Below are 14800 nucleotides of genomic sequence, written 5' to 3' on the forward strand. Positions count from 1 at the left end.
TACCTCCGGAGTGCTGGCATTAAAGGCGTCTGGCTTCCTTTCTTTCTTTTCTTTTTTTTTTCTATTTTCCGCTTCTCAATTCGAGAGGCCCTGTCGTACATTCACCGAAGCCAGAGGAGGGCAATAGAGGAAGGTGAAAGAGTTAAGGAAAAAGCTAAGTTGGTTAGGTTAGAATCGGACACCTGAGGAGAGGAGCCCTACACCTTCCGGGCTGCAGGGCAAACAAGTTTAACAGGATTTAGCCCCAAAGGAACTAAGTTGTTGAAGGCGGGAGTGGGGAGTTGTGGGGCACGGGGGACGTGGACACGACACTCGGGGTTCGTTTGAAGAACGAGGCACCCGACGGGGCGCAGCCTAACAAAGGGAGTGGCAACACGTGTCCCTAGAGTGGGAAGAGTGGCCCGGCTCGCGGTCGCCAAAGCTAATCCGGACACTTGGGCGCGGCTAATTAGAATACTGGCTGGGTCCGCCCAAATGCCTTCACCCTGTGGCCTCTGACCCGACCCGGGAGGATCCGCTGCTGGGCGGCCGAGTCTTCGCCGCTGAATCTCGGGGGGGGAGCAGAACTGACGAGGGCTGCCTGCCCCACTCCGTCATGGAGACCGCCGGCACCCCTGAGGCTCCGGGGACAGGTGACCGACCCGCAGTGCCCCCCTCTTTGCGCGCCCCTTTCCCAGGTCTCTGTCCAGAGTTCAGCCGGGCTACCGAGATAAGTCGCCGTGCCAGGTCGCCCTGCCCTCCTCCTTAAGTGTTGTCTGGGGTTTTTACATTCGTTCCCAGTCACATTCGTGCGTCCCTTGCAACCCCGGAACTTCTCTGCCCCGTGTCAACAGTCGCCCTGGTGTTTGGTGCAGGCCAGGGGCCTCGCGCATTCCTTTCTTGTTTTACCAGCGCCCGGGCGCCTTGGGCACGCGGTAGGAGTAGAGGGTTTATGTCGGAACTTCTCTTGGAGCCCAGAGGACTGTCTTATATGCTTCAGATGTTAAATAATGGTATCGGTGGTCGTAAAAGAGTCCACGACTTTATAAACTGCTGTGAGTTGCTTCTACCCTCCCTTTTCCTCTACCCGGGTCGACGAAATGGTGCACTTTCTCTTTAAGATTAAAATGGTGGCTTGCTATGGATGAGGACTCCACTTCCGGTGGGGAGGGGGCGGGACCCCAGCCCGCTCACGCCGGAAGTGGTTCGGGTTCTCAAGATGGCGACTCCCTATGTAACTGACGAGACCGGCGGTGAGTGCGGGAATCGCGGAGCCGCTTCTCCCGGGACTCTTGGGTTAGGGGTTCAGACTTGGAGAGGGGTTTGTGCCACGCCCATCCCGGGGCCCCTCCTTTGCCCCGCCCCCGGACCGCCTTCCCCATTCATCCCTGTGGGTTATCACCTGCGCCCCCTTCTGGTCTCGTGTTTTGTGGGGGGAGGTCTCCGTTTCCGGTCTCCCAAACCCTGGGGGTCCTTCAATGTCCCCTGCACCGGGACCCTTAGGAGCCTCAGCTGTTTGTAGCTGTAGGAGTCCCATCCCTTTCCAGGGTTCTCCAGCCTTCCGGGCTCCCACACTGTCGGTTCCCTCCAATTCCTGCCCTCTCACCCCCTCCCCCGTTTCTTACTGTTAGACCCGCTCTCCACCCTCCCGTTTCCATTCTGTTTCTCCAAGCTGTGTCTCAGCTAGCTGAAGCGCTCCTTGCTACATACCGCTTTCCTCACTCTGCCTCATCTTCATTTGTTGGGGGGGGGGGGGTCAGAAGTCCAGAGGTGCGAAGGGAAGAGGAATTTAACTTTCAACCTGGCTTTCCTCATTGGTGGAGTTTTCCATCTAAAGTGAGAGAAAACAAACAGGAAAGCATCTACAGGCCTTTCTCTCAACCTCTTTGACAGTTAATAGGACCCCCGTTATTGCTTATAGCTTGAGTAGAATTTTCAGCCCAGCGGTCTGAAATGTTGAAGTCTGTGTTTGTGTGTGAAACTGAGAATTAGAATTAGTTTTCCTCTTACTTTTTTTTGTCTTATTCTAACTGCTTTGTCTTTAGAACAGTGCACAATAGCAGTGTTGACCTGGAGATGATCAGATAGTTAGATGAGAGACTTATGTAAAACTCAGTGCACGCGCCTGGTTAGTATTTTTGTGTCCCTCACTGTAGTCCTCGTGTGTAGTCAGTGACTCTAGTGTTTCATAGAAGTGATCCTTTAAGTGTGCAGTGTATGCATGGCGTGTTTAAACTGTGTCATGTATGCCTCTTGGTTTGCTTTCCATGTTTCTTATAGGTAGGCTTCCTACATTATAGTACTTACTGACAAGTTGGTTTCCTGCTCCCGTTCCCTATTCTTGCATTTCAAAGAGTGATAGCAGCATTTCTCTATGTTCTCTCCTCAGTAGGTCTTTAACTAGCAACTGGGTTTTGGTTTGTTTGTTTTAAGGCAGAATCTCACTCTGTATCCCTGATGGGCTTAGAACTCCCTATGCAGACCAAACTTATCTTGAATGCAGAGAGATCCACCTGCCTCAGCCTCTCAGGTGCTGGGATCAGAGGCATGTACCACCATGCCCAACCTTAATAGAAATCACCCCCACACACACATGGTCTTACTATGTGGCCCTGGCTGGCCTTGAAGGCATAGAGATCCGCCTGCCTCTGCTTCCTAAATTGTGGGAATGACGGGCAGCTTGCAGCTTTGGGTGTGTACCCTATTATTCCTTTGATCCACATAGCCTGCCTGTCCTCTGCCCTGCCATCAGAGGTGTTGTCTGTCTTCTGTGACTGTGGAGACTACGCTGCTCTTTTGCTTTTCTTCCTACCTCCTACTGTTACTGTGACCCCTGTGTAATGTATTGCCTGTGATTATAGTGGTTCCTATAAAATTCCCAGAAAGCCACAGTGTTCCCATAAATTATGTTTTGTTTTTAGATTTATTTTATGTGTGTGAGTGTTTTGTCTGTGTGTATGTCTGTGCACCATTTGTGTGTTTGGTGCCCATAGAAATCAGAAGTATCACATCTCCTGGAACTGGAGTTAGAGCTGTAAGCCACCGTATTGGTGCTGGGACTCAAACCCAGGTCCTCAGTTCATCTCCATGAGCCACTTTTAATCCCTAAGCCATCTCTCTAGCCCTTTTGTTTTTATTTTTGATGTTGTTATTCTGTCTCTAGCGCCTTGGGAATACTCTGAACCCCTAGTTCCTGAGCACGAGATCATTGACATCCCTTTGTATTTTCAGCTACACCTCAGGATCACTCCTTCCTGGACCTCATCTGTGACACTACTTTCCTTGCAGGTATTCCCCTCACCTTAGCTCCCTTACCAGTCACCATTTGACTGTCTCAAGTCCACAGAGGCAGGTTTTCTGGTTCCATGTGTGTGTGAATGTGTATAGCTGCCTGTGAGCACGTGCGTGTGTGGGTTCAGGTCCACATGCGTGTGGAGGCCAGCTGTTGATGCCAGGTGTCTTCCTATCTCAGGCAGGATCTTTCAGTGTAACCCAGAGTCTGGTGATTCAGCTAGTCCAGTGAGCCAGTTTGCAATAGGGATCCCGTCTCTATCTCCCAAGTGCTGGGATTATAGGCCTGCCACCAGCCCACAGCATGTATGTGGATGCTGGTGGTCTGGATTCTGGTCCTTATGTAGTGTGGCAAACGCTTTACCCTCTGAGCCATATCCCTAGCCCCCTCTTTTATCATTTTTGTTGTTGTTGTTTATTTTTGGCTTTTTGAGGCAAAGTCTTGCGGTGTAGGCTGGCCTTGAACTCCTATTCTTTTTGTTCCCACCTATGCCTGCGTTACAGGCATTCAGTTCACTACTGTGCTTGACTGTTTTTATCTCAGTGAGATCCATCACCTCTGTTCTCGGTTTCTGATTTTAGACTGTAACACATTGCTAGAAAAGAAAAAATTTAAGAGTTAGTGAAGTGTTAACTTCTGTCAATATCACAGCTTTTGCCAACTCTTACTTTCTAAATTCTCCCATGGCTATTTCACCAACTTTTTTCCAAACCCCTGTCACTATGTCTTTAATTCTTCCTTCTGTGGCAAAAACCTTCACTTTCTATTTCATTGAAAAATTAAAGTCTGTCATTTCTGTTTCTCTCTGAGTCACAGCCAGGTATTTGTTGTTTTCTCCTTCCTACTCTCTCTCCTGCCTTCCATCAAGGTTTCACTGTGTAGCAAGTCCAGTTTGCCTCGGATCTATGGCAGTCCTCATGCTGTAGCCTTGTGAACACTGTTTCTCTGTAGCTTTGCTGCCTGTCTGTCCTGGAACTAGCTCTCGTAGACCAGGCTGCCTCTGCCTCCCGAGTGCTGGGATTAAAGGGTGTGCCACCACTGCCCGGCTTGTTTTTTTTTTTTTTGAGACAGGTGTGTGTGTGTGTGTGTAAAACAGTCCTGGGTATCCTGGAACTCACAGAGATCTGCCTGACTCTGCCTCCTAAGTGCTGGGATTAAAGGCGTTCTCCACTGTGCTTAGCATGGGTTGCCACTGTTAAAAATCAGGTTTCACCTGCTCTTTTTAGTTGCTCACTGCTTAATTTTCTGCTCAATTGTAGTTATTATCCTAGCAGCAGCCTCTCTCCAGAGCTGCTCTGTTTTCTAATGCTGAGTGTCTCAATGTTTAGATACACTGTCACATTTCATGTCAGCTCTTCTGATCGTTCCATTGTTATTCCTGTTATGGATACCCTGTCTTAACTAACTCAGGAACAGTCTTTTCTTCTAAGACTTGACTGGACTTTATTTGTTGTGTGAAGTGAAATGGTATAGACTTCCTTTCTCAGAACAGTGGTAGATTCTTAGAACAGTTAAAAAGATGCTACAAAGAATAGTTTGGTTTTGGTTTTTTGAGACAGGGTCTTTGCCTACTTGTAATAAATACCTAATGCAATGTAAACAGGACATGAATAACTTTTATACGGTATCATTAGAGAATAATGACATGAAAAAATTTACATATTTCATATGGATTTAGTATGTTTGGTTTTTTTCTTTTAAGAGGTAGAAAACTAAGTGTGGTGGCATATGCCTATAACCCAAGACTGAGGCAAGAGAAGTGGGTGGCAGGAAACCTGGGGCCAGTCTGAGCACAGCAAGATGCTATCTTCAAAAATAAAGGCGCTGGGGAGCTATGTCATGGTTAAAAGCACACACCACTCTTGCAGAGAACCCAAGCTCAGTTCCCAGCACACAGGTCAGGCCGCTTCCAAATACCAGCAACTCCAGCTCCAGGATCCAACACCCTCTTCTGAACTTTGTAGGTTGTAGGTACCTACACACACACACACACACACACACACACACAACTGGGGAGGAGGTTCTTGCTATGCTGCCAGAACTTCTCATTCTCCCCAGTAACCAGGACTGTAGGCACACATCTTACAGTTTATTTTCAGTCCAGGGCTGATTGAGTTGAAATGGGCAAAACCCACAGGTACAAAGGAGCAGATGAGTTATAAACTAAGAGCAGGAAAAGTGTAAACAGCTACCGCGACATGAGAAGACTTGACTTGAAACGGTTCACATAGTATTGAGAGAAAAAATTCATAAAAGTGAAAAAAATGATAAGCCGCGCGGTAGTGGCGCATGCCTTTAATCCCAGCACTCGGGAGGCAGAGGCAGGCGGATCTCTGTGAATTCGAGGCCAGCCTGGTCTACAAGAGCTAGTTCCAGGACAGGAACCAAAAGCTACGGAGAAACCCTGTCTCAAAAAATCAAAAAAAAAAAAAAAAGAAAGAAAGAAAGAAAAAAATGATAGATTCAGTTTGAATATATCAATAGGATCCAGTCAAGATTTATACTGGAGAAGACATAACCAAAAATATGACAGAGGATTTAATGTGGTATTCACATGTATACTATTAATTTTCATAATGTATCTATTAGAAAGACATGCTAATAACATTTATGCACGCATGGATTTTAAATGTTTATTGAGCACTTAGGTTGTGCCAGTCACTATGAACAGGAGCTAGAGATGCATAACAATTAAAGCAAGCGAATTCTTGCCTGCTTGTAGCAAGGAGATGATAAAAGAAAACACAAACAAACCAATTACAGTATCACATTTCAATGCTGAAAACTGGGAGAATTAAAGCCACTGATGCAAAGAAAACAATTTTGAGAAAAGAGCGAATTCAACTAGATAAGCAATATCATAGAGACGCAGGGACAGAGCAAAAACCAGACATTACAGTACTACCCTCACCTACGGAGACACAGTCCAAGCTGTCCCAGCACTGCAATACCCAGGTGTGGGGCATGCCTTTGATCCCAGCACTTAGGAGGCGAATTTCTGAGTTTGAGGTTAGCCTGGTCCACAGAATGAGTTCTAGGACAACCAGGGATACAAAGAAAAGCTCTTGTCTTGAAAAAAACAAAACAAACAAACAAAAATAAAAAACAGAAAGAGAAGGAAGGAAGGAAGAGGAAGGACGGAGGGAGGGAGGGAAGGAGGGAGGAAAAAAGGAAGAGCAAGTACCACTGAACTTGGCACACAGGTTCAACATCCTTAATCCAAAAATCTAAAGCTGAAATACCCACATCCTGAAAATTTTGGATGTTGACAAGCTGCTAGAGTGGAGAGTCTAACGCAATCTAACCTCGTCTAGTAGGTCACAACTAAAGCCAAGTACATGAAAGACACTTTATAAGGTTAAACTTTGATTCAGGCCACTCAAGACTACATAGTGAGGCCGTTTTAAAAAATAAATAAAAAACAAGGCGACTTGCTATCGATAAAGAGAGCACTGACCCTGTGCTCACCATGTGCCCCACACTGGCCCCAGGTTTTCTACCATCCACTTCTCTTCCCTCAGTCTCCAAACAGTGGAGTTACAGGCATATGCCACCACCACACTTATCCTGTATACTCTTTTCTTCTTTACATATAAACCTATGATAATGCTGGGTATAATTTCTACAAAAGAAAACTCTAGTGCCAGTGAGAATGCTGAGTGGGAAAAGCTGCTTGCTGTTGGCCTGACCACCTGTTTGTCCCTGAGTCCATGTAGAAGGAGAGCCCTGACACCTGCAAGATGTTCTCTGACCTTCATAAATAGAGTGTGCAAGTCCTCTCCCAATAAATACATAAATAAATAACTGTAAAAAGAGAGAAAGTATAAAAAGAGTGTCCAGATTAGACACATGCCATGCGCCCAATCGTAAGGTCTGCATGCTATGGCCCGATAGTAAGGTCTGAATGCTGTGACCTGGTAGTAAGGTCTGCATGCCGTGACCCGATAGTAAGGTCTGCATGCCATGCGCCTGATAGTTAGATCTGCATGCTATGGCCCGATCGTAAGGTCTGCATGCTATGGCCCGATTGTAAGGTCTGCATGCTATGGCCCGATCGTAAGGTCTGCATGCCGTGCGTCCGATAGTAAGGTCCTGGACTGCATCCCAAGTCTGCACATCCTCCACTGCACCAGCACATTCGTCACCGCAGCCAGACTGAGGTTGCTGTCTACATCCCATCCTCCCCAGATCTGTCTGTTTTATGTATGTGAACGTTTGTTTGCATGTATGTCATGTCTGTGCATGCACCTGGTACCAGTGGAGGTCAAAAGAGGGTGTCACAGATCTGGAACCAGAGTCACAGATGGTTGTGAGGAATCAGACCTGCGTCCTCTGCAAGAACAAGTACTCTTAACCTCTGAGCTAGCTCCCCACTCCTTCCCTTGTCTACATTCGTGTTTCTGATTTTTGTTTCACAGTGAACTTCTCTTTCAAACCCATTTTTGACTTTTCATTTACTTTTTAAATTTGTTGTTTTTTGAGAGTGGCTTCTAGGTAGCCCAGGCTACCTGTGTAAATTGCTGTGTCCCTGAAGTCTTCTGCCTCTACCTCTAGGTCCTCTGGAAGAGCAGCCTCGCTCTCTATTGCTGCCGTTTTGATTCCAACTTGGCTCTTGTTATCTCTGATATCAGCTGACTTACAGGAGAACTGTTTTACTGATGAGCATGGCTTAGTGGTAGAGTGCTTGCCTAATTTATGCAAGGCCCTGCCCCGGAAAAAAACAAACAAGGAACTCTTCTGTACCCTAATTCTCACACCCTTCCTTTACCTTGTCTTTATTTGCTTTCCTCTCTCACCTCTGTCTGTCACGTCACATCTTAACCATTTTCCTCTTTAAAATTCTTCACTGCATGTTTGCTGAGTGGTGGTGGCGCACTCCTCCCAGCATTTTGGAGGCAGAGGCAGGTGGATCCCTGAGTTGGAGACCCACCTGGTCTACAGAGCAAGTTCCAGGACAATCAGGACTGTTACATAGATAAACTCTGTCTCAAGAGAAGGGAGAAAAACCAAAAAATTAATACATTTTTACTTAGTGAGTGGAGTGTGTGTTTGTGTGTTCGTGCCATGATGCACAAGAAAGTCAGTTCTTGTCGTCGTCAGTCACCGTGTGGGTCCTGGGGATACTATGCTTCTTCACCCCTGAGCCATCTCTTCTCCCAGCTCTTGCCCATTTTGAACAAACAGACAAGGAAGAACTCCACAATTTACAAAAGAGCACGAACATGTAATCTATGTAGGAGTCCCCAGATTTGACTCTCTTGAATTTTATTTTTTGTTTTTATTTTTGCTTTTCCAGATAGGGTCTCACTATTATGTGTGTGTATGTGTGTGTCTTCCTGTGGGTATGTGTGTTTGAGTGCAGGGATCTATGGCAGACAGAAACATTGGATCCCTGATGGAGCTGGAGTTACATATGAATACGAGCTTCTGTGTGGGTGCTAAGAATTGAACCTGGGCCCTTAAAATAGCAGCAAATGCTTTTAATTGCTGAGCCGTCTCTCCAGCCCTCTAAAAATTTATTTGAATTACTTTGAGTCCATGTATTTAGTGTATGTGTGTGCATATGTACCACGGTGCAAGTGTGGACGCCAGAGTTGGTCTTCTTTCACCATGTTGGTCCTGAGGCTCAAATGTAGGTCCCCAGTGCCTTCGCCCACTGACCTTAGAGCTTTTTATGGGGCTGGGGGTAGCTCATTTGTAACATGCACCAACTCTGCATAGACTGGGTTGCTAATGTAAGTTTGAGGCCAGCCTGGGATACACAAGCCCCCGCCTCAAATATTTATCTATATACCTATCTATTTGTGTCTATATATTTTTTATACAGTACTTGATTTTTTTCTAAATAGGAATAATTCTTGGGCTCATGAGATGCCTCAGTAGGTAAAGTGCATATACAAACCTGAGAGACTCAGTTTAATCCCTGCAATGTAAAGGTGGGAAGAAGGAACTGACTCCTGAATATTGTCCTCTTGATTTCTGCCTGGGCACTGTGTTACGTCTGTGTGTGTGCAGATGAACCCCACAGTAATAACTTTTTATTAAAACAATATTACTCATTAGCTTTTTGTGCATTTTTTTTTTAAGTTCTGGGATTGCAGGGGCTCGAGAGAGAGGAATCAAAGTGGGGCATCTGACAACTGCCTGGAACCCTAGCACACCCTGGCACCCATACACATCCACGAATAAAGATAGAAGTTCTAGTTACAGCCATGTGGTGTTACAGTTCATGTGGTGTTAGGATGCCGACCAAGCACTCTGAGCGATGAGCCCCTGCTCACTTTCATTAGAGTGATAGTGTTTAGTGGTGGTGGGCCCTGGAGGCAGAGGCCAGTGGACTTTTGTGAGGCCAGTCTGGACTATAGAGCAGGTCTCAGGACAGCCAGGGCTATACAGAGAAACCCTGCCTTAAAAAATAGAGAGAAATTAATAAATTAATGATCTCTTCCATCTCTCCTACCAGTTACTCCTCTTCCCACAACAAGCATCACAGCTGCTGTGTGTTCTTCACATTTTTTTTTTTTTACTGTTTTTCAAGACAGGATTTCTATGTGTAGCTTTGACTGTCCTGGTGCTAACTCTGTAGTCCAGGCTGGCCTCAAACTCACAGAGATCCGCCTACCTCTGCCTCCCTCCCGAGTGCTGGGATTAAAGGCATGCACCACCACCACTCGGCCCTTTTACATTTTTCTTTGTCCCTAAACACAGGCAGTGTGGACCTTTGTCTCAACAAAAATGGGACCAAACAATACCTCAGTGGTTCTTAAGTATCCAAGACCCTTGGGGGATCCCCAACCCCCTTTCATGCTAATATATATATATATATACACACATATATATATGAATATATATGAATATATATCTATATATAAAATAAAAATACATGTATGGATAAATATATGCAAATTTTGTATGTATACAATTTATAAATAGATGTATATTATATGTGTGTTGAAATAGGAGCAGCGGGGCTGTGTCCCGCCACCCAGCCGCCCGCATGGCTAGCTTTATACCCGAAATAATTACATGGAAACTGTATTCTTTTAAACACTGCCTGGCCCATTAGTTCCAACCTCTTATTGGCTAGCTCTTACATATCTATCTAACCCATTTCTAATATCCCTGTAACACCACGAGGTGTCTTACCAGGGAAGATCTTAACCTGCGTCTGTGTCCGGTAGGAGAATCATGGCGACTCCTTGACTCAGCTTCTTTCTCCCAGCATTCTGTTCTGTTTACTCCGCCTACCTAATTTTATGTCCTATTAAAGGGCCAAGGCAGTCTCTTTATTTAACCAATGAAATTAACACAAAACAGAAGACTCTCCCCCATCATATGTGTGTATCCAGAGTATCTTCATTGTTGTACATACCTCACTTAAGGGGGCCTGGTCACGGGTTACATGATGAACGTGACCTGTTTTATTAAACCCTGGTCTTCGGTGCATAACTGTTCAGTGGCTGAGAGGGAAGGGACGGGAGTGGCGTGCCTCTGCCACACTCTAAATAAGGAGGAGCCCTGTGAGCTGCAGGCGAGATGGCTCTCTAGCCGTGGACACCCTGGTCCTTGACAGGACCTCTTGAAGATTATGGAAGTCAGCCGGGTGCGGTGGTGATGCAGGCGGATCTCTGTGATTTCGAGGCCAGCCTGGTCTACAGAGCGAGTTCCAAAGCTACAGAGAAACCCTATCTCGAAAAACCAAACCAAAAAAAGATTATGGAAGTCAAGAGGTCTGATGGTCATTTTCCTGAAAAGGAAAGAATAAACCTCTTGTTCTGCCAGCTGCTGGTGCCACATGCATTTACTCCTAGCGCTCAGGAAGCTCATGGCAGTTGTGAGCTGCCATGTGGGTGCTGGGATTTGAACCAAGGTCCTCTGGAAGAGCAGCCAGTGCTCTTAACCACTGAGCCATCTCTCCAGCTCCATACAATTCAAACCTTGAAGTAAAAATTAAACATTTGAAGAGCTTTTGTCTTCCACAGTGAGCTGACTGACAACTTCCTAGTATTTTTCTAGGAGCTGGGGATATGGCTTGTCTCAACAGGTGCCATATTGATCTTCCAGAGGACCTGGGCTGGTTCCTAGCACCCACATCTAGTGGCTCACCATTAACTGCCTGTAACTTCAGCTCCCAGGGATCGGACATCTTTTGGCTTCCACAGTCACCTGTACTTGTGTGCCCACATACACAATTACAGAAAATAAAAATAAGATTTTTCTGAATAAATATGATTTCTTACTGTTGCATAAAGAAAGAAATGCATGCTGTAACAAAATAAGAGTATCAATGGGTCTCTAAACTAACTCTGAGAACTTCCACATAGCCTACACTTGGCTTTTGTTTTTGAGATAATCTCTTCTATCCTGGGCTGTCCTCAGACTGGCTGTGTTGCTGGGGCTGACCTTGAACTTTTCCCTTCTTCAGCCTAATGTGTGCTGGAGTTATGGTGTGAACCCCAACTTCCATATTGTAGAATATTACTTGAAGATGTGTAACGTTCGTTTATGCCGTGGAATATTTGTTTAATGATGCAAAGACATGTTACATTTGTTTGATTAAATAAGATTAACCTGGGTCAGGCTGAGTCAGCAGCTAGCTGGCAGGAAATGGTAGAGAGGGAACCCTGTGTAGCTAGGATTCTGAAGTGGGGGCTGAGCAGAAGGAAGCCTGTTTTGTGGGAGAGGAGGTTAGCTACTTGCTATTCAGCTTCTCTGAGCCTGCAGAATTTCACCTCACCCTTTGAATCCTGAGTTGGTAGAGAGTAGAGATCTAGATGAAGATGCCTTTAGCAGCTGAGCTAGAGCCGGTAGAGCCGGTGCCTGGGGAAGAGAACTCCCGCCTGGTTGCAGCTGACCAGCCGCTGGTAGCTACATGGCTGCAGCTGCTGATTAGGACAGCACTTGCTTAAGAGGCAGCTACCGAATTCTTTGAAAAGCAACATTTCCACTTAGTAAATTATGCTTTTCCAGTTAGTAAATTATGAACACTTTTAGTACCACTACTGAATATTTATTAATTCATATCTAACTGTATTATTTTACCAACGGCATGGTGTTCCATTGTATATATGAACCAAGGTCATATGTTGTGGGCCTTTAGATTGCTTTCAGCTTTTGGCTAGTTTAAATGTGCGGGGCTAGAGAGATGGTTCAGTGGTTAAGAGCATTTGCTGCTTTTCCAAAGAATCTGAGTTCAGTTCTCAGATTCACACCAGGAAGCTCACAACCACCTGTAACTCTAGCTCCAGATAATCCAACACCCTCCTAGTCTCTACAGAGAGAGGCACACACTCACCTAGAGACACGTACACATACATAATAAAAAGGAAAAAGTGCATGAGCAAATGTCCTTTCCATCCACGTGTTCTAATGCCTTCACGATGTGGTTTCCTACCAGTTTGTTTTTCAAAGTCTGTGTTCTGAAGTTTGTCTCATCTTCCCCACTCTTCTCCACGGACTTCTTGTTTCGGCCCCTTTATAATCTGGTTCGTTTACTGCTTTTGATGTTTCCTTTGCCTTGGACCTTTGGAGAATGCCATCTCTACCTGCTCTGTCTTACATGCATTATTTAAAAAAGAGGCCGCAGCTCCTTGAAGGCAAGGATAGTGTGTTAGTGAGTGACAGAAGATCAAAAGTTGACGTGAGAAATGATGCCTTAGCCGAGTGGCATTACTTACCTATAATCTTAGCACTCAGGAGGTGGAGGTGGGAGAATTCACGTTCAAGGCCCACTTGGTCTACTAGTGAGCCCTTGTCTTGCGTTAGGTGGGTAGACGGGTGCTGGGGAGAGGGGCTGTGCACATTTATAAACACTTGTCTAATCTTGGGAAATGTTTGAAAATAAGAGAGACTAACTTCAACTTAATTTCTGTCATTTCAGGCAAGTACATTGCCTCAACACAGAGACCCGACGGGACTTGGCGCAAGCAGCGGAGGGTCAAAGAAGGATACGTGCCCCAAGAGGAGGTCCCAGTGTGCGTGGTTAGGCTTAACAAGGGGTGTTTAGTGGGGTCCCTGCACAAGTATAGCATAGCGTGCCTTCGAGTTCAGGGATGACTTGCCTGAGCCCCAAGGAAATGGAAGGAGGGAAATGGTCTCAGAAAGGAGACGAAGGAGCTAGGATTAAGGGGTGAGTGAGGGTTCCCCAACTAGGCTTATTCCTTTGGCCCCTATTCTTCAGAACCTCCAGACAGCGATCTGAGAGCCAGAGCTTTGAGTTCTAGAACTTTCCTAAAGATCAGGGAACCTGAAGGGCAAAGGAAATGGGGTGTAATGGGAAGGCAGTGAGGTGGAAGCCCAGGGGAGGAGCTCGACGGCATCCTTAAAGCTTTAGTTCTCCTTTCCTGCAGCTACGAAAATAAGTACGTGAAGTTTTTCAAGAGTAAACCAGAACTTCCTCCAGGCCTGAGCCCCGAGGCCACGACACCCGTCACCCCATCCAGACCTGAAGGTGGCGAAGTAGGCCTCTCCAAAACAGCCAAACGCAACCTGAAGCGAAAGGAGAAAAGGAGGCAACAGCAGAAGGAGGGAGAGGCCTTGAGCCGGACTCTTGAAAAGGTATCTCTGGGAGACACAGCCCAAACGCCCAGTGTCCTCCAAGGCTCCCAGGACGCCCCTCCAGCTGCCTCCGATGCCTCCGACTCTGCCTCCACCACAGAGAAAGCCAAGAAGATGAAGAACCTGCGGAAGAAGCTGCGGCAGGTGGAGGAGTTGCAGCAGCGCATCCAGGCCGGCCAGGTCAGCCAGCCCAGCAGAGAGCAGCTGGAGAAGCTGGCCCGGAGGAGGGCTTTGGAGGAGGAGCTGGAGGACTTGGAGCTGGGCCTGTGAGGCTTCGAGAGCAGGGAGTGACTGCGGAATAAACCATGGGGTGCTCTGGGGTCCAGGGAGTGTGGGCCGCAGCAGTCAGGAGGGGCACCCCCATACTGGCTCACTTCCACCTGTGGCCAACTCCGTCCTCCAGAGCCGTAGGCTCTCCTTCGTTCCTTCCCCTTCTCAGCTCCAAATTTTGGACTTTTCCCCCCACCCGTTCCCAGTGTTCAAATTCTCAGTGATGACCCTAGGTACTTCTGCTGCTGATCTGGGTGTCTTGTTGAAAAGAAAACCGGGGGGGTGGGAGTTTGTTAGAGATCTGAGGTTGAGGTACAGGAGTACCCCAAGTCTTAGAGTCTTTGTTCCTGTTCACAGTGTTTATGAGTTATTCCCCTGGCCATCCCGAAACCACCTCCTCTTTTTTTTTTATTTTTTTTTTTTAAGAAAGTAAGAATAAATTCAAGTAGACAGCATGTGGTCAGGTATGGCTCTGTTCTCAACTCTTGTCAGTTTGCTGAAAGAAGACACTTAAATTAAGTTTACATTTGGTTCTGTTTTCGTTTTTTCAAGAGGTTTCTTCTGTAACAGTGCTGACTGTCCTGGCACTCCCTCTGTAGACCAGGCTGGCCTTGAACTCAGAGATCTGCCTGCCTTTGCCTCCCAAGTACTAGGATTAAAGGCGTGTGCCACCACTGCCCAGCTTCAGGCTTAACTTTTTTA

At 46.5% G+C, this 14800-nt stretch overlaps 1 protein-coding gene across 4 annotated transcripts; it reads left to right on the plus strand.

Annotated features, from left to right (window-relative positions):
* Window positions 1–403: 403 nt before the first annotated feature.
* Window positions 404–14539, plus strand: Pym1 (PYM homolog 1, exon junction complex associated factor). 4 transcript variants are annotated; one of them, XM_041677628.1, is made up of 4 exons: window positions 404–632; window positions 3211–3267; window positions 13152–13245; window positions 13621–14539. In XM_041677628.1, exons 1-4 carry the CDS (start codon window positions 596–598, stop codon window positions 14096–14098), a joined length of 666 nt encoding a protein of 221 aa, XP_041533562.1. In that variant the 5' UTR covers window positions 404–595; the 3' UTR covers window positions 14099–14539. The 4 variants fall into 4 exon arrangements, with proteins under 4 accessions (XP_041533562.1, XP_041533569.1, XP_041533570.1 ...); XM_041677634.1 differs by lacking the exon at window positions 404–632 and adding an exon at window positions 1190–1232; XM_041677635.1 differs by lacking the exon at window positions 3211–3267 and having other exon boundaries at window positions 407–632.
* Window positions 14540–14800: the final 261 nt, after the last annotated feature.

Source organism: Microtus oregoni, unplaced genomic scaffold (genome assembly GCF_018167655.1).
Source record: "Microtus oregoni isolate MIOR12 unplaced genomic scaffold, Mior012 000001F_ref0000356, whole genome shotgun sequence".
Lineage (NCBI taxonomy): Eukaryota > Metazoa > Chordata > Mammalia > Rodentia > Cricetidae > Microtus > Microtus oregoni.

Bases quoted from the DNA above. Each gene is read 5' to 3' on its own strand.
- Pym1 (XM_041677628.1), top strand. From the start codon at position 596: ATGGAGACCGCCGGCACCCCTGAGGCTCCGGGGACAG. The intron at 633-3,210 runs GTGACCGACCCG...TTGTATTTTCAG, and splicing joins CCCTGAGGCTCCGGGGACAG to CTACACCTCAGGATCACTCC. The intron at 13,246-13,620 runs GTGCGTGGTTAG...CCTTTCCTGCAG, and splicing joins CCCCAAGAGGAGGTCCCAGT to CTACGAAAATAAGTACGTGA.